General features: G+C 33.3%; 1 protein-coding gene across 1 annotated transcript in view; it reads right to left on the bottom strand.

Annotated features, from left to right (window-relative positions):
- Positions 1-9,601: 9,601 nt before the first annotated feature.
- nonC (serine/threonine-protein kinase Smg1) overlaps positions 9,602-18,661 on the bottom strand; it is a 58,059-nt gene continuing 48,999 nt past the window's right edge. Inside the window, exons 8-9 of the mRNA XM_070650141.1 lie at positions 12,932-15,918; positions 9,602-11,906 (exon numbers count right to left, since the gene is read on the bottom strand). Of these exons, the coding sequence (XP_070506242.1) occupies positions 11,704-11,906; positions 12,932-15,918 (3,190 nt within the window). The 3' untranslated portion in view covers positions 9,602-11,703. The remainder of the gene's footprint in view (positions 11,907-12,931; positions 15,919-18,661) is intronic.

The following is an 18,661-nucleotide window of genomic DNA, read 5'->3' as shown; positions in this document are numbered from 1 at the left end:
TTGCTTGCTCTGGGGATATGTAGCTGGATGTTAGATTGGTTGGATTAGTGATTGAGCCAATGAGGGTATTGGATGAAAATTAAATTAACCCAAGCGGTACAATAAGATGAATCGCATTTTTAGCAATAAAAATGGGTCAAAATCAGCCGTTACGGTGTCAGTTAACTTTGTGTTTTATCGTAAATATCGGTAAGCGGCGCCCTGGTGACCATATAGTGCTATTCAGGTATCATTCTACGTATTCAAACATTTTGTACGACTATAATTTTGAAAATTTACGACAGTTTACAATTTTCTCAGAATTACTCACTACCTAACACATCATGTGTCATTAAAGCATACTATACTCATATTATCATTAAAGCTTCACTAAACATAAACACTAAAAGAGTTCATTCCTCCGAATTTCGCATATATTGAAAATAATATCTGACAACTTTTATAGATCATGCATAAATAATTTAATCTGGCATTTAACGACTTTGAATAATTTAAATAAATGAAAATAGCTTACAGTTTCTCAGAAAAATTAAAGAGTACTTAATAAATAAATAATGAAACTGAATTAACTGAATAATCAGATGATATTTCGAGCGGTACTTTGAGAATTGTGAGTGTTTAATTTTCAGGTAGAAAGTCAGCTGTCATTGCTTCATTTGGAAATGCTGTCGAAAAGGGATTAAGGGGATTGATAGGACAAGACCTCAATTTAATCCTCTTACAAAAATGTTCCTCAATTTTCTAAGATCTTTCAGTGAAAACTTGCCAAAATCCGGAATATTTTCCATCCTTGAAACTTCTTGTAACTTGCTTGTGACATAGAAAACTCCCCATAAATTCTTTACAACCAAATTACCCCAAATATCGAATCCCAATCCGCGAAAATCTTAACTTTTTACGATGAAAATCAAAAATATTTTTCCAATAAATGAAAATGCACAATAAATGTCAAAATTGAAGGTCATTTTGCTGTTTAATTCTCACATCGAGAAACTGCGATGAGCATCAAATCAGTCAGCAAGTCACGCAAGAGTTCAGTAAACAATAAATGAAATGCTTTATGAATATTTAATACCATCAAAAATTATTTGTGATAGATAATCAAGTTTTTCATTACTATTGTGCTGTACTTCGATATTTGTGTCTATATATATGGCAAATCGTGCATCTCCAGCCACTTGATGAATTTTAATTACAATTTTAAAGCACACATAAGTGCATGAGATGCGGAAAAGAGGATTTTATGTGAAAAATTTACTTGAAGCTTATTTTACGTTGAAGAAATCAAGAAGAAGTAAGGAAGGAAGATAAAAATTTTATTAATTAGTGCACTTGTTAAACAAGTGTTTTAAGGCTATCGACAATAACAAAATTTATATTTTTGTTCACTCGAGCGAGTAAATATGAAACAATATTACTTGTATTCAGGTCATGAGTCATGACTTTCATGAAGAATAATGCTTTTGTACTTCAAGTTCTATAAAGAGATACTTTCTTTCGCTTTGATTGTCTCTCCTTAAGTAATTCCGTTCCTATAAATATATTACCAATAAAAATATTTCAACAAATACAGACTTTTAATAGGGCAAGATCGCGAAAAAAGGGAATGAATTTTTAAACTTAAATATTTCAACTTTTAAGCATCCAATCGACAAAATTCTTTCACTAGGTAATAACCAAAAGTAAAAGTTATGTTTTGTTTGTAAAATTTTCAAAATGGCGGTTTTCTAAGTTAGTTTAACTAGCAAATTAAATATTTAAATCAATTTTTTTCATAGAAGTATAAGTTAAATCATATTGTTATGTTCACAAAAGTTGAAGATAACACTATATTCTATCACATTTTATTGAAAAAGTTATGATTTAAAGCGTACAATTAGCTAAATTAACCAAAACACATTTAGTTGGTAAATATCGTTAATTTTCACTTTTATCACCTAAAATCTCTCACAAAGTATCAAAATTACATAAATAACAATATATCTAGCAAAGTTTAGTATAACAAAGGCTTAAAAAGTAGTAAATTTAGTTAAAATATGTTTACCAACTTTTTAAGCAACACTTTTTTGCTCAAATTTTTGAAATTCAGAAAACCGTTGCAAAATTTTTTTAATTAAACTTTAACAAAATTATCGATTTACTTAATTATATTATTGTTTTAGCTAGTTTTTTTGAATATTTAAGTAAAATGAGTGTAAAACTTAAGTTTTGCCCTAAATTTATATTGAAATTTATGCTAAATTTTCAATTTCAACGTGTTTCAGAAAATGGTTGAAAAAAGTTAATTATGCTACTTTTTTCATAACTTTTTGTTACTAATCTAATAGTTTATATAAAGAACTATGCTTTAAAGTAACAAAAAGTTTCATAAGTGGAAAAATGAAAGTACACAAAAGAAAATAAGGTTAAAAAAGTTAATTAACCTAACTAAAAAATATTATTTTAGAAAACCATTGCAAATAAATTAAAACCATTACATTCATCTTTCAAACAGTGAAAAAATTATTGAAATTGGTTGAGAATTGAGGGAGATAGACTAATTTAAGTAAAATTTCAAATACCCTTCCTAAAAATTCAGCATCAGATTTTGGCACTTTTCAGGTTATACAGCCTCAAGGACTGAACTTTGGAATATGGTTGTTATACCATTTTGTAGGTACCAAAAAGTTCTATAAAACAAAGTATTTGGTATTTCTAAAAGTATTACCGTTTTCGAGAAACAGACAAAAAACAACGAAATCTGACGCTGAATTAAAAAACGGTCTTGCCCAATATCTTGTATTTGTTTCAGATCAAAAAAGAGTTTAAATAAGGAACCTTGTTGATCGGTTGGTGGGTATGGCGCAGTGATACTTACTTATGTACTGGAACCATGCTTTGACTTGGAGCATAGGCTGCTACAAAATGCAGGTCGAATCACAATGCTACAAATTCCTAGTCTCGACATCTAACTGACATTCCTTAATTCCCGTTCTACGCCATACTGCTACATACCGCAGCGGTGGGCAACCTTTTATTTTCCGCGGCACACCTTGGTGGTAAGCCTCTATCGAAACCGCACACGTCAAATGATTCATAACATTTCAAAAAACTAATGACGGCAATCACTGCTATAACCATTTTCAGGTTCAAATGAATTTCCAATTTGAATATTGAAAGCAATGCACTAATATTATTGGTATAACTATTCTCAAGGCCAGTCATTCAACTATTACATTGCATTAAATTGTATTCAGTAATTTATCTTTGAATTAGACATGTATTCAGCAATTTGTAATGATTTGTCCTTAATCTGTTAAGTTGTGTGAACTGTACATTTTTTGAATTTGTTGCAAAAACTAGATTGTGAGTTAGTTCTGATCAAAGTCTCAGAATCTGAGAATCCAAGTATGAGAATCTGAGGTATTGAGTCAAACATTTGCCAGTACGAGAGGAGGGCATCTGAAGTTGATAGATCAGACAACCAATGGGATAATTTTTTAGTACTCAGTCAACCAAAATGTCCAAATATCACACAAAACTAAGCTAACAACACAAAAAAATGTCAAAAGCTTTCGTTGACGATGAAAGTAAATTAATTTTGCTTTGTATTGAACTTTCTCGAGTCTGTAGGTGGAATCAGAATTGAAATTAAGTTTTATTTATAATTTTTTTCATTACATATCGATGTAAAAAAGAATCATGCGATGAATAAACAAAAATTCAACATGACAAATATTGATGTATGCTTTTCACGTGGTGTGTCTGCTTAAAAATTGATGAATGCAGGAACAAAAAATTGTTACATTTTTTTGTGCCTTTTTCTTGCTCGATAATTGAAAAAAATGGAATTTTACTAGAATTCATTTAAATTTTACCCCCTGGGGTGTGTTGGAATCGATTAATATTTACAAATACCTTTCATGCTCAAAAAAGGAAACGATTCATTCCCTTTTGGATTGACATGATCTCCAAACAATTCGATTCTAATTTTATTTTGTATTTTCCCACAGTCAATAGAAATCCTTAATCGACTTTATAACCTAAGTGCATCGATGCATAGCTATTCAAAAATTACAATGTACAACCAGAGTGTGGCCGTCTCAAATTCGATTTTTTCGACATTAGATTGTCGAAAAATTTGAACAATTTGAATTCTCAACTTATTTTGAAATAAAATTTTGCGTTACGAAGAAAAGGAAAAGTAACGATCAAAAAAAATTTGAATTTTACTGACATAATATATTTTTTTGAAAAAAAATTAACGGTCGTTTTTGAGAAAGCCACACTCTGTGTACAACTATAAATATTAACCAAGCATTTTCTAACAAGAAAGAAAATTCAATTGGGAAAATAGAATTGAATACAGAGAATTCAACTTTGTTCCTTCTTTTAAGATTTCCCTTTTTTACTGTGAATTGTAAATAAGTTGTGGATAGAAGAAGGAAAGAGAAATTTCTTATTTAACTGTTTTGAATATCAAGTAACCTTCAGATGCATAGTGAAGACGTTGCAATATAAACCACAGGATTTATATTATATATAAATAGAAAGGCAAGAAGGATTGTTGCTGGCTGCTGATAATAAAGTGAAGTTTTATGCGCATTTTTTGTGGTGAGGGTATTTATGATGATAAACTTGTTGATCTGACAGGAAAAGTATGATTTTGAATTATGGATCTCTAGTGGGACTCGAACCCATGTCCTACGATTTTGGGTCGCATGGTGCTACTTTTGAGTTATCAGGGGATATTCGACTATAATGCAAAGTGCCATACATTTTCTGTAGCCCTCTTACTTACCCTAACAGATAAAGAGCTGGCTTTTATGGTACAAAAATATCTCTGTGGGACATAAAATCAGTTTCTCTATCTGTTAGGGTACTACACTCCCATTTGTATACCGTTGATTGGCCATTACTGGAATCGCATTCAAACAAATCTTATATTACACATAGAGTCAAAAGGGCTATTACAAGCTTTGTGATACAGCCAAAAACAGAGTTAGATGGAAAGCATTTTGTAGCAACCTAGGCTCCAAATCGGAGCATGGTTCCTGTAACTAAGTCAAATGGACTATTAAAGAAGGTTGTAAATGACTACTTACTACTTCCTTGGCGAAGGCGCACGGGGGCCCATTGCCGCATTTAGAATTCGTCGAAAGCTGGATCTGTCTTTAGATAACTTCTGCCAGTTTCTAATTCCCAGCACTTTTGCATCGTTGCTCACACAGCAATCCCATGAGCTTTTTGGTCTACCTCGAGGTTGTTAATGAAGATGGTCCTAATCTTGGTATTAAAAATTAGCACTTGAAAGTCAATGAAGGAGTCAGCATCAGACGCTACTTAAAGAAGGTCTTGGATCACAATTCCGTAACACTACCAAAGTGAGTAGAGCAAGTAACTAGATTTTATCGAATCCAGTCTCAGGCCAGAGTCAATTAAGTCTAGGATCGGATTTTCGACCATTTCTAAGCATTGTATTGACAGTATTTGTGTTTAGTATTGGAAATTATTAGGTAGGAATCAACGATAAAGTCTATTTCCAACGATAGTCATTAAATTATTCCATAAAATCGCCATTCCAACCATAAAATGATGAAAAAGCGACATCTGAGGGACGCCATGGATAACAATTGATCTGCGCGACCAGCGAAGTAAGTAAGTACTTATGACATCTAAGCAAGCTATCAAGCCATCCCTAACTGCTCAGATACATACAATCTTCATAAAATATTCAGCTAAAAAGCATTTTTTATTTAAAGTAAAGCACAAAATAAAGCACAGAAGATGAAAATAAAAAGGAAGTAGTTTTATTCAATATTTCATTACATTGCATTGGATGGTAACTGATTGAAATTGAAATAAGAAATCAATTTTCACTATGGAAGCAAAGACAAGATAGAAAAAGGAGAAGGTTTAAATTCCATATTTTTTCCATTTCCTTCATGAAACTTTTATTAACCATGTGCACAGAATGTCATTATTGATTTTCACTTTTTATACCGAATATACAATGTCAGTAGGCATGCAGCATGATAGTCGAATATGTACAATGTTCCTTTACAAGGTCAAGTTTTACTCGGATTTTTCATGTCCAAAGCAACAGGTTGTTCGTACACGTGTTCGTACAAAGGCAATCACCATACAATATTTTTAGTGCATTTTCATTCAAGGAAATGTGGATACTGTCCACACTTTGTCAGTCCGTCTGTCTGTCCGTTCATCCGTCCCTCCTTCTGTCCGTCCATCCAACTGTCTGTACATTCGTCTGTCCGTCGATCTGTCTGTCCGTCGATCTGTCTGTCCGTCCATCCGTCTGTCCGTCTATCTGTCTGTCGTTCATCTGTCCGTCCATTCATCTGTCCGTCCATCCATCTGTTCGTCCATTCGTCTGTCCGTCCATCCGTCCATCCGTCTGTCCGTCCATCCGTCTGTCCGTCCATCCGTCTGTCCGTCCATCCGTCTGTCCGTCCATCCGTCTGTCCGTCCATCCGTCTGTCCGTCCATCCGTCTGTCCGTCCATCCGTCTGTCCGTCCATCCATTCGTCTGTCCGTGTATCCATTCGTCTGTCCGTCCATCCATCTGTCAGTCCATCCATCTGTCAGTCCATCCATCCGTCTGTCCATCCATCCGTCTGTCCGTCCATCCGTCTGTTCGTTCATCCGTCTGTCCGTCCATCCGTCTGTCTATTCATCCGACTGTCCGTCCATCCGACTGTCCGTCCATCCGACTGTCCGTCTGTTCGTTCATCCTTCTGTCTGACCATCCTTCTGTTTGTCTTCCGCCGAACACCTACTCCAGTTTAATCTTTTGTGATGCGGTTTTTGCTTATAGTGTGTGATTTAGCTTAGAAAGTTGACTGCCAAAAAGCCAAATTGACTAGTGCACCGGAAGATTAAATGCGCTTCCGTCGGTCACATTTGACCCGTCTATACTAGTTTTTTTTTTTTCGATAAAATAGATGCTAATGTGTACAAAACAACAAAACAACAATGAATACATTTATATGAGCCACAGGACAATCATAAACCTATTGTCACTATGAAAATGTATGCATACCATAGAATGTATATTAGTGTATGAGAGTGAGTGAGAACGAGCTTATGACATGATGTTAATAGTACAAAATTTATTTTATTCTTCATTTGTCATACTCTGTTATCATCATGAGTGCATTCATACACGTTCCATTAAATTTTTTATTTATAATTCACATGTTTGGCACCGAAATTTTTCTTATAATGTTTTATTCATTCTATCAAGTTGACAGTAATGTATCTCCTTTTTTTTTGGTTGCTGGTTCCATCATATCCGAATCACTGAAGATTTATTACTTTCTGCTGAATTTATGCATGAAAAGAATATAGTCCAAGAAAATGGATCAGTAGAGCAATAACCTTGTACTTAAAGGATTTTATAACCTCAAAATAGGCTTAATATGATTTAATGCATAAATTAAGGAGCAATTAGCTGCTTGAGCAATTTCCTTATCTACGAAGTTGAACAACATCAATTATTCAGCAATCAAATATTCAAGGTAAGCATAATCCCGAACAGCATAATTTGATTTTTAAGGGCGTCGAGTTTTTTGGTTCGTGATGTCGGTTTTGGTCCCATTGGACGTTTGCTTTTTCCCAACTATGCATGCTGCATGACTCCAGGGTATATCAATGCAACTCCACAATTTGTGTGTCGCGAATACACAAACCGAGTTGGTGTGACTAGAATAACGAAAAACTATCCGAATCCGACTAGACATTCCCTGGGATCGAACCCGGGTCGTTAAAATGATAGGCCGACGCTCTAACAACTACGCCACTGCTGCTTTATCGCTGCCAAGTATGGTTCCAGCAAATAAGTAAGTTACTTGACGACAAGACGTAAAATGACAAGATGTAATTCGTCACATTCACAACATCGTGCTGTTCGGGTACATACATAATATGCACTATAATTACCTCTTCTATACAATTTATTGTAAGGAACTAAGGCAATTTGAATGATTATTAAATTATAATTTCTCAGAAATTGTCTAAAATAATTGCCTGAATTGAATGCTCATTTTATGGAAATTGTGATTACACGTGTTGCATATCCATCAGCAATGTGTAGTCTATGTAGTTTCTATTGTTCATATTTAAATTAGAATATAAACAAAAATATTTTGTTAATAAATTTTCGGAATTTTTGCTATTTTTCTGCTATGACAAGCATTTGATTAAAAAGAAATTTCCGTAAGTCCAAACTTGTAACTTTTTCCATTTAGGATTTTCAGGGACTGTCTGTATTTAATTGTGATTGCTAGATCGATCATTGATTGCCGTTTAATATCGATCACAATCATGCCTGAATAGCACAAACTAGTTAATCCATCAAAAATATAACCCCAGGTCGGTGTGACTCTGACTTGCAATAACAGACAAAAAGTAAGCTATCATGGTACTGTAATACCTCTACCTCGGAAGTTACACCACACAAAAATTGCCGAAAATCAGAAACCAAACTTTTCTGGATTCGATGCAATCCGCCACAGGTCAGAGTCAAGTCAGCTTAAATCCAGATTTTAGTTCGTTTCTATGTTGTGTACTGTCCGGGTACGGAACTCAAAATTGTTTCCTTTTCCTACTAAAATTGGTGCCAGATAAACCAAATCCAGATCAAAATGATTCGAATTCAAATCAAGTCCCAAGTCGGAATTACGCAGGTCTGGAGTTGACTTTTGGATTGATTGAGCGAATTGGGCTTTTCGGGATGCGGATGATCGTTTTCAATAGATTTGCTTCTGTAGTCCTGGATTGGTTGTGTAGATAAGGACGCTAGAGTTCTCAATATCCCAAAATGGCAGAAGTTATCGAAAGATAGAGTTGTCTATAGACGTTCTTTAAACGCGGCAATGTGCCTCGTGAGCTTCAGTCAATGAAGTAAGTAAGTAAGTAAGTGTGTAGTCAAGTTGATTCTTGCATACAAAATCCAAATCAACTTCAAGCTCTGTGTGATAAAATCAAATTCCCACAAAGATCTAATTATAGCTTTAAGCTCTGCTGCCAGGACATTTCTTATTAGATTCAAAAGCAATAAAAGCTCAAAAGCAATTTGAGATCTTAAATCTCAATTTTATTACTCTTAAAATATTTGTAAATATCTAATTGCCATGGTCATCTGTACAATCAAAGTGCTCATCTCGAGTTTGTTGACCGCAATACACAAAAATACACTTTTTTATTAAAAGAAAAGCTCCTTTGACAAATTATAAAGGAATATAAAGATATAATTTTATATCCGACAATCTCTAAAGCTTTATTTATCATAAAAATATCCAAAAGTGTTCAGCCTGCAATAGAAATTATGTAAAAGTGGTTGGATAAGAACAAAAATATAAAAATGAACAACAACGAGACATCCTTAATATATTTATGCATTCAGTAAGCTGAAAAATAAATCAAAACAAATTTAAATTTTAATAATAATTCTTCGTTGTTTTTTTGAGGATTTTATTTATAAGCTTTTTATTGCAATTATTCATTTCTTGCATGAATAATAAAAAGCATTACCATTATACATTTTAAAGAAGAATACATTGAAAATGACATGATTGTTATTATTTTTTTTTGTTTGCCTGTCTCATTTATTTATTTCAGTAAGCTTGAAAATTATAATTGTAAATTTTTTACTCTAATTAGATTTAATTATGTAGAACAAAATTTGAATGTTGAGGATTTGAAAAAAAAGCAGAAGCAACTTTTAAAGATTTGAGGTAAAATTTAATCTGTTAATTTTTAGTTAGGAGAATTGTTCATGATTTTTATGGACCAAAATTAACATTTAAATTGTAAACGGGAACGTTCGAAAATTATTAAGTGCTAAATAAAGCATTTTTAGAATCTCCATCTACATCCTTTCTTCCAACCTAACGCTTTTTAACAAAATCTTGAACCAAAATTTAAAAGTTTTCATTTCCCCCTAAATGTGACGTAATTTACGAACGTTCCCAAAGTCTATGTGATATTCAGTTGATTAAACCAGAGCTCGAAGTCGATAAGGTTGAAGTCGAATCAAGTCGACTCGACTCGACTCAAATGTACTCGACTTCAAGTTGACTCGAAGTAGACTCGGTTTTTTCTGGTCGACTCGACTTCGAGCTCTAGATTAAGCAATGCAAATAGATGATATTAATTTTTAAGAAATTTATAACATTAAATTTATTTCAATTAGAATTTTCTAAAGTGTGGATCTTGAGACAAGAAAGCTTAAGTCTCGTCATCCGGAAATCCTTAATCTCAATGTTAAATTTTTCAAAATGTAAACAGATTTATTTATAAAAACAGATATCCGATTTCTTTTATATGAAGTTAAGATAATATTCCTTCAAAGAGTTTTCAAGAGTTTAGGAAAATTTAAGGTTCCATTCTTAATGATTTCAAAAAGTCTTGAAAAGTGTTTAAAAGGAATTTATACATTTTTATTGGACTGGTTTGGGTATTTTTGATTGATTTAAAGCAGTGAGTTGGCACTAGTGTGCCGACACTTGAGTGCCGACACTAGTGTGCAGCAGAAATTGTTTGGAAATACAAGAACAGTATATCGTAAGTGGCTTTGGTCGAGGTTTTGTGACATAAAAAAGGTTATTAATGATAATTACAACTAATTTAAAGGATATAAGACAATTTGAAAAGTTTAAGTCCAAAATTTGACAAAAAAGCATTTAAATTTAGTTAATCTTTGCTCAAATATTAAAAATTTGACAAAATTTTGATAAAAATTCAGGACACAAGACTCAAGTATATAAAGGTAAATCGATCCGACATTCGACACAAGAATGGCATAACTCTGACATAATGTTGGACTCAAACCAAATTCCGATTAGAGCCGAATTCAATTTAATTGCGACACAAAGTCATAGTAACCGTAACAAGCTAAGAAACAGGTTTAGGTACTTTAGTTTTAATTCTGTACCATGAAAACATACTTTTTACTTTTTAAGGTACGTCGGCTTATTGGATTGTAGATCGATTAACAAATTTACTCTATTTCCTAATATAAAACTAGTGTTTGCCAAAATTAGATGCACATAGATACATAGATGCAGAAAACTGCAGGTCTGCAACAGTCCTGCGCATCTGGGCGAACCCTAGATAAACCCAAGAATCCAGTCCAATTCTTCATAAGAAATCCTCAAAAAAAGCTTAATATGTAAGTTGCTTCACCTTGTTGACAAAATAATGAAAAGCTGTAGAAAAGAAATTCTTCCATAAGAACCGAATCAACAAAAAAATAAAGTCTTATTCCACAAATTATAATGATAATGAATCAAGGAAAAATAATAAGTAAAAAAGGAAACGGAAGAGAAATAAAGAATAAATTTTTTTTTGATTAATTAATTAATTCAAGTCACTTGGGCGATTCATACACAAGTGACTGTAGCTGATTAGCAACTACATGCAGAACGTCTCCATTTCCTGATGATGATGATAAAAATATTTTTGTCACATAAAAATTTTGTTGGAATTAAATTTGAAACCGTTTTTCAATTGACACGCAGATGCTGTTGTTGCCTGTTTCAATGATGCACGAGAATCAATTTCCAATCAAAAATAGAAATGGTTCCGTTTGCGGTTATTTTGATGTTGTTGTGTAATTTTTTTGCGGATAAAATATTTTTTTAGATTTTTTTTGTTGTTTTTTTACTGATGAATCCACACAAATTAATTCCATTGGATGTTATTTCAGACCCATGAAGTAAAGCCTTCGTACAGCAATGCCAAATTATCTTGATTCAATGCTTCTCGAATCATCCAATCGACTTGCTCTTGTACTCTTGATGTTTTATTGGCATCCGGATCTCGTCCCTCTAATTTACTCCTTATTCGTCTCCATACTGACACTCCATAGACATTCTTACGCTGTTCCTTTTGATTCGATCCTGATACTATCGTTTGTTGGATGGCAATGATGTTGATGATCATGATGATGCATGCAGGAATGGATAGGAAATGAGAGAAAGAAGAAAAAAAGATAAAATTTAATCAATTCTGTGTTAATGTCAATGCCTTGTAGCTACAACAATTTTTATACAGATGTGGATATGGTGAAACAGAGAAGAAAAAGAAAAAAATGGAAGTGTCACCCATCAAGCATGGAAGGAAGGACACTAAGCTATAATTAAAAATGACTTTAAGTTTCATTGATAGATGTAGAATGCTATTTACTGTGGCTGGATGGGTGATGAAATTGTGGAGAATACTTTAAAGCAAATGGAAGTGCATTGCTATGCAGATTGGAACTTCTGGGATGATTTGAGAGAGTTGGAATGTGATTTAACAGTTTTCAACTTTAGAATCCAGATTTAAGGAAGAATTAAGATCAATTCTTGATAATTTACTTTTGTAGGAGGCTTTGCTCAAAAAACTCAATTTCCCTGCTTTAACTCGAAAAGACAATGAGCATGCTCAAGTAAAAGCTCACAAAATTGAACATGATGAATTATGTCACCCGGTCGGCACATATTGAGTTGTTGCCAACACGGAGACGAAGCATCAGCATACTTAGAATCAAATGGCAGCTTCTTCACAAATTTGGTTGTTTTTGTCAGGTTACTGCCATTTTGCAAACTTGCTCTTTTTCGCCAGATGGCTGTCATATGGTTCTAAGTATACTGCAGTCTCGTCGGCTTTGTGGCAGCATTTAATATGTCTGCAGTAAAGTCGATAAGGATTGATTGTCTATATTCAAGAACAAGCTTATTTAGGTAAGTATACTCATTGTCTATTAGAATAAATGCAAGAATCACCAACTCTAACAGACAAAAAGACGGCTTTTGGTACCGTAGTGATCATTCTGTACCATGAAAGCCTAAACTTTCTCTGTCCGGACCAAAAAGCACATCATCCAATAATTATAGCACTAAGCAATACAGCTCAATATGTAATGAATACCAACCATCACGATACAAACCTTTTTTCATCACGGGACCATCCGAATGTTCAATGGAATAATTTTCCGATTGATTTCTCAGCATTTTCATTTTCTTTTGATTGCCATCTGTCAGCATAACACCCAATGTCTTCTCAAAACTGAATAATCCATTATAAATTTCATTGGATATAGCAAGAGACCTTTCAACTTGCTCACTAATTTGCTTAACCATTGAATCGGTGAAATCCTTACTCAATACATTACCATGTAATTCCGTAACATTATCAATGAATGCCTTATAAATGGTAAAATATTCACGTAACATTTCATTGTTTGTTCCGCATTCATCATATTTCAAAATTGATTTTAGTAAGTTTCTTGTGTCAGCAGATATACGATGATGTGTTGACATTAAATTGCGCAATTTATGTGCTGAAAGATGAAGATTATCTTGTGCCGATACCATACACTTCTCATTAGTGTCTATTTCATTATGCACTTGATTTATCATGTCATCAATTAGTGACGTTATATTCTCAATCCATAAACGTTCAATTGGTCCTTCTGGATCAAGTAATTCAACAATTCCTTCCTCAATTGGATTGACTGTATGGGCAATATTACGTTCGGATATGCAAACATTCTCCCATTGTTGTAGAAAATTCAGGAACTCTTCGTCACTAACAATTGCTTTTGGTGTTTTATATCGTAACATTTCATAATTAATTATTGCAATACAGCATTTTAGTGCATGTTCTGCATATTTATTATCTCGTTCCAATTCGGCTGAATTTTCACGTGAAATTGATTCAAAGTTATACAGTAATTCATTTAACAACGGATTTGCACCAGTTGCCCATTTTAAACGTTGTAATATAGCACCTGTACACTGCTTTACATCCTTATCAATTTTATGTATTGATGCACTCCAATTTGACAATGTCTGTATAAATGTTTGACATTGCATAAGGATTGATGCTCGTCGTATTGGTGGCAATACAGTCGGATGTGCCATAAAATAGTCTTCATGTAGCCAATGATGACAACTTATTATCCATGTGACATGCTTTACATATTCACTTTCCTGATGAATGAGCCTTTGATAATAGTCATTTGAGTTTTGTTGTCTAAACTTTTCCTCGAGTGCTGTAAATAGTTTTTCACAATGACTCATTTGATATGAGTTCATTGGCATCTGATAGCACATTTGTTCAAGTGTATTGAAGCACTTGTTGCCACAATTTAATTCATCCATTTTATGTTGCAATAAAGAGCATACGATGATTGATAGTGAATATGATCCACGTCCAAAAACACATTTTGTAAAAAGGTCAGCAATGAAGACTTTTAATGGATGACTTAAGAATTCAATATCAAGATTGACAATAACGCCAGAGCCTTTGAATGCCCACGCAATTTGAAGACAATAGCCGAAAAATTCAATTAAGGTTTGGATACGTTTGACCATAAACAACTGGTCGAGTGTCATAAATATACTCGTTTTCATTGGTGTTATGAACAGCATACGTGCCTGCTCAATTTCAGTAATTGTAGTCCATTCATCTGGTATGGTACTCAACAACTTATCAAAGCTCATAATTTTCTTAGAATAACGGCATAGCTCCTCAAACGCACCATGACATGACATGAATATTTTTTTACCTAAGCTATCATCATCTTGCTGTTGATATTGTGTATACATATTGTTATATGATTCTGACAATTCAGCAGCACGCAATAAACCTCTTTGATTTGGATTTTGTATACAATTTACGAAATCTTCCTCTAATTTTGTCAACAATTCCGATATTGGTGACTTTGTTATATTTGATAACGACGATATCATATCCAATACACTTTTATCTTGCGATATAATACCCTTTAAAGTTTGTGGTATAATATTTAATTGAAATTCATGCTTGATACGTTCCGTTGTTTCCATCATCTCAGTTATTGTTGTAAAGCATTCCAAACTGTTGACAAAAAGTGGATTCTTCTTATGATATGATACGGAATCAATAAGGATGTTTGTCATGTTGGACATGAATGATGCTTGAATCATAATTTCATCCATAAACCAACGATCATTGATTAATAAATCAGCAAGATTATTTGTACCATATGCTGATGTCTCAATAGTTATAAAACGTTTTGTCATTTTGGTCAATTCATATGCCATAAATGTCTCATCATTGCTCTCATTCATAAATTTTATAAATTCAGTCTTCATAACATCAAATGATCCATCGTTCTCAATAAATTGTTGATATTTTTGATAATTTCCTTGTAATCTATAATTTAATTCAGCAAGATACGTTTGTAGACTGAAATTAAATGCAATTACATTATCGGGATTCTCTTTTAACATCACATCACCGAACGATGCATGAAATGCAATTGCAATTTGTCGTGAAAATTCTTGACTTTTATTTTCCGTTAGGGAACGACACCATGTTGAATATTTTGTCAAACGATGATTCTGTACATGGTCATGTGGATAGTAATGTATAACATTAACATACTGTAATATCATCTCAAATATCGTCTCAATAAGACTTTTACGTTGGATGATTAAGCTATTTAATTCATTTCTCAATTGATCACTTTGAATGTACATTTGACCTTGATTTGAATTCTCAAGGAAGTCCTTTACAATTTCAAATTCTGATGATAAATTTGATGTTGTCGATTTCATATCAATCAATGAATTACTGATGATATTTTCGTCCTTAATAAGACTTGTATAATCCTCAATCAATTTTTCTGATTCAATGGCCTTTTCCAATAAAATATTCTTAATCAAATTTACGTCATTCCTTTTCTTTTTGAATATAGCATAACGTTGTGACAGGGTATTTAACGAATGACTATGCATGGCTGATCCAAGTGCCTCAACATCACGAACTAATGATATTTGTTTTGATAGAATATTTCTTTGTGTTTCTAGGCGCTGTAAATTGTTGCGGCTGTTTGATAAATCACTTAGGAATGTCTTCATAGACAGCAATTGATTGTAGACGTCGTCTCTGTATGGGTGAAAATGGGAAAGAAGAATTAGAATCGATTTAGGGTTTATCAATAATTATTGTTGCAATTTTCGTGATATTTTAAAATATAATCAGTTGCTTAGCAATTTATATAAATTATTTGCGGTTCCAACAGCGACTGTGTCACATCCAGACACCCATTCAATGTCTAGTCATGTAAAACACATTTAACCACGTTCAAAATCAATCAATCGTTCATTTCATAACCCAATCAACTGATCAAACCACAAATGATACCTGTGTAGACATCCGGCTAGCCATCCGAACACCTACACACCAGCACGTACGAGTTTTCCACGAAAAATTACGTGTAAAAATGGCCTGATATCAAATAAATAAGATATTATGATATAATATCAAGTAATGCAAATATCTTGAATTGCAGTGAATGTAAATAATTAAGAAGGAACACGGGCAACAACTTTGAAGGTTTATTATGATTACATTTTTGCATCATTAATAAAAAATAATAGGTTTTTGAGTCTTTTTTTCGGTGAACTTTTTGTTCTCATTTTATCGGATGATTTCATGATGGGTGATGTCTGCGATTGAGATGTCTTCATGAGTGACTGCTTAAGGATTTACAGCAATTTTCAATCACATTCTATGACATGAAGACCTAAAATGTCAACTTTCGAGTACATTTGATTCAATTCAGAGTTGCGAAACAGGTGAATGTGACAGGTGAAAACCGTACAAATTCTTAATAATTTATATGGTTTTTTCCTACAAAACCATACAAATTATCAAGAATTTGTACGGGTTTTGCCTGTCATAGGCACCTGGTTTACAACTCTGATTCAATTTCCATTCCTTAATATTTTAAGATTCCATAGAAATGACTTTAAATGCGCACCTGGACCTCCACGTCCCACAAAAACTCTTTCATTATCATCATATTCTCTTAAAAATGGAAAGCATGTAATTTTGCTTCTTTTTTTTTTGGGCTACCTTCTCATATTGGCTTCTGTAAAACAATCCCATCAATCCCGCAATTGTGTCCTTTTTTCCATTTTACCTTGTTTTGTCATCTCGCCTTTTTTACTTACTGTGTAGTTTAAATGCATACACAAAATGAGAGAAAAATGGAAAATTGAACTTGACAAGTAAAAGGTTAATAGAGATTTATTGAAGGGAAAATGAAAAAAAGTATGCAAGTGAAAAAGTCTCATCTTTCTACTGCTGTTGGTTCTATTGCTTCTTATTTTGAAGCTGAAAACATTGGAGAGAAACTTTATTTTGGAAAGTTTTTGTGTCTTGTTGATTAAATGGAATTGGTTTTGATTGTTAATGCAATTTTAATTAAAATTATGTACACAAAAGTGACTTAATGCTGATGAGGACTAGTTTTTTAATGGTTAAACACCAAACATGGAACTAACTTTTGAATTTATTGATTAGGAACTTGTCCGTCACCAGTTTTTGAATTAAAAATTAGTTTTGAATAGATGCAGACTATATCAAGGCATAAATACTAATGTCTGAAGCCAGCTGCCTTACAATGTAATTAGCCCTGATGGCAAATGGAGCTTAAAAGGCCAAAAAAGTAGTCAAAGGAAAGCATCGTGCTAAATTGATGCCAGACCCACGACAATTTCATCATTGCACTGACATGTTGACATAGTGAAAGCATCACAAGTTCGCCTTAAAGAAACATGACTGCAGCTCATTTTGAAGGTAAATAAATAAAAGCGTGTAAAATAAGAGTGACCGCACATTCAATATCGTTTTCCCGCTAGAGTTCTCAATACCCCAAATTAGCAGAAACTATCAAAAGATACAGATGTCTTCAGACGTTCTTTAAACGCGGCAATGGGCCCTCGTGCTCTGAGTAAATTTCCCTCCGAAAAATTATAGTCTTCAATTAAGCGCATCCTCGAGAGACACAAACTAGTAATTCGGAAGTCACACGGAGTTCAAATGGAATTGCTTGAGACAGAGTTGGCAGAACTATAGAGTACGCGCCTCCTTGAAGCTATGAAGGAGTTATTGGTAATGTCTCGTCTTCTTTGTGGAGTCCGGATCCAATGGAGACGTCTTTTTGAACTTCTCGAGTCCGAACCTCTAAATTCTTGCCAACTCTGGTTCTAGAATAGATTCCCGAGTGGACATACACATGTTATAACTAATAAATGGCAAGTTATTGTTTAGTTAATGACTATTTCTAACGTATTTTTGCTCAGTCAGGATTATTACAACTCTTAAAAGCGAAACTCTAAGTTTTTAAGTAAAAAACATCGTTTAAGTCTCCAAAAAAATAAAGAACTTTTTTAATCTCACTGCACGAGGGTCGAAAAGTTTCAAATCCATTAATATTTTAAAACCAATAAGAGTAAAACGGAATAAACAAGACGAATTTTTGTACGGAAGCAGGATAAATGAGAGGTAAAAAACATAAATTTTCTGAGTTCCAAGAAATAAGGTAAGACTTTTGCATGCTTCCTTCCTTCTTAAAGGACATCCTAAAGCAAGAAAAGTACCGAACTTGTTAATGCTGAGTTTAAAATTGGTAAGAGATTTTCAATTTTCAGTGTGAACAAAAAAAAAGGTTATAAAGACTACAGGGGATCCAATATTGGATGTAAATTGACTGTATAGATGTTTGGTATTAAATTAGAAAACCTTTAATGCCATTGACAAAAAGACTTTATAGGCTTTAATTCCCCCACACACGCTATTTAATTTTGACTCTATTCACAGAAACGGCTCGTCTTGATAAATT

The sequence above is a fragment of the Chironomus tepperi genome, unplaced genomic scaffold, assembly GCF_022539635.2.
Source record: "Chironomus tepperi strain 1889 unplaced genomic scaffold, CSIRO-AGI_Ctep_v1 contig_445, whole genome shotgun sequence".
NCBI lineage: Eukaryota > Metazoa > Arthropoda > Insecta > Diptera > Chironomidae > Chironomus > Chironomus tepperi.
This window is presented reverse-complemented; position numbering and strand designations above follow the sequence as displayed.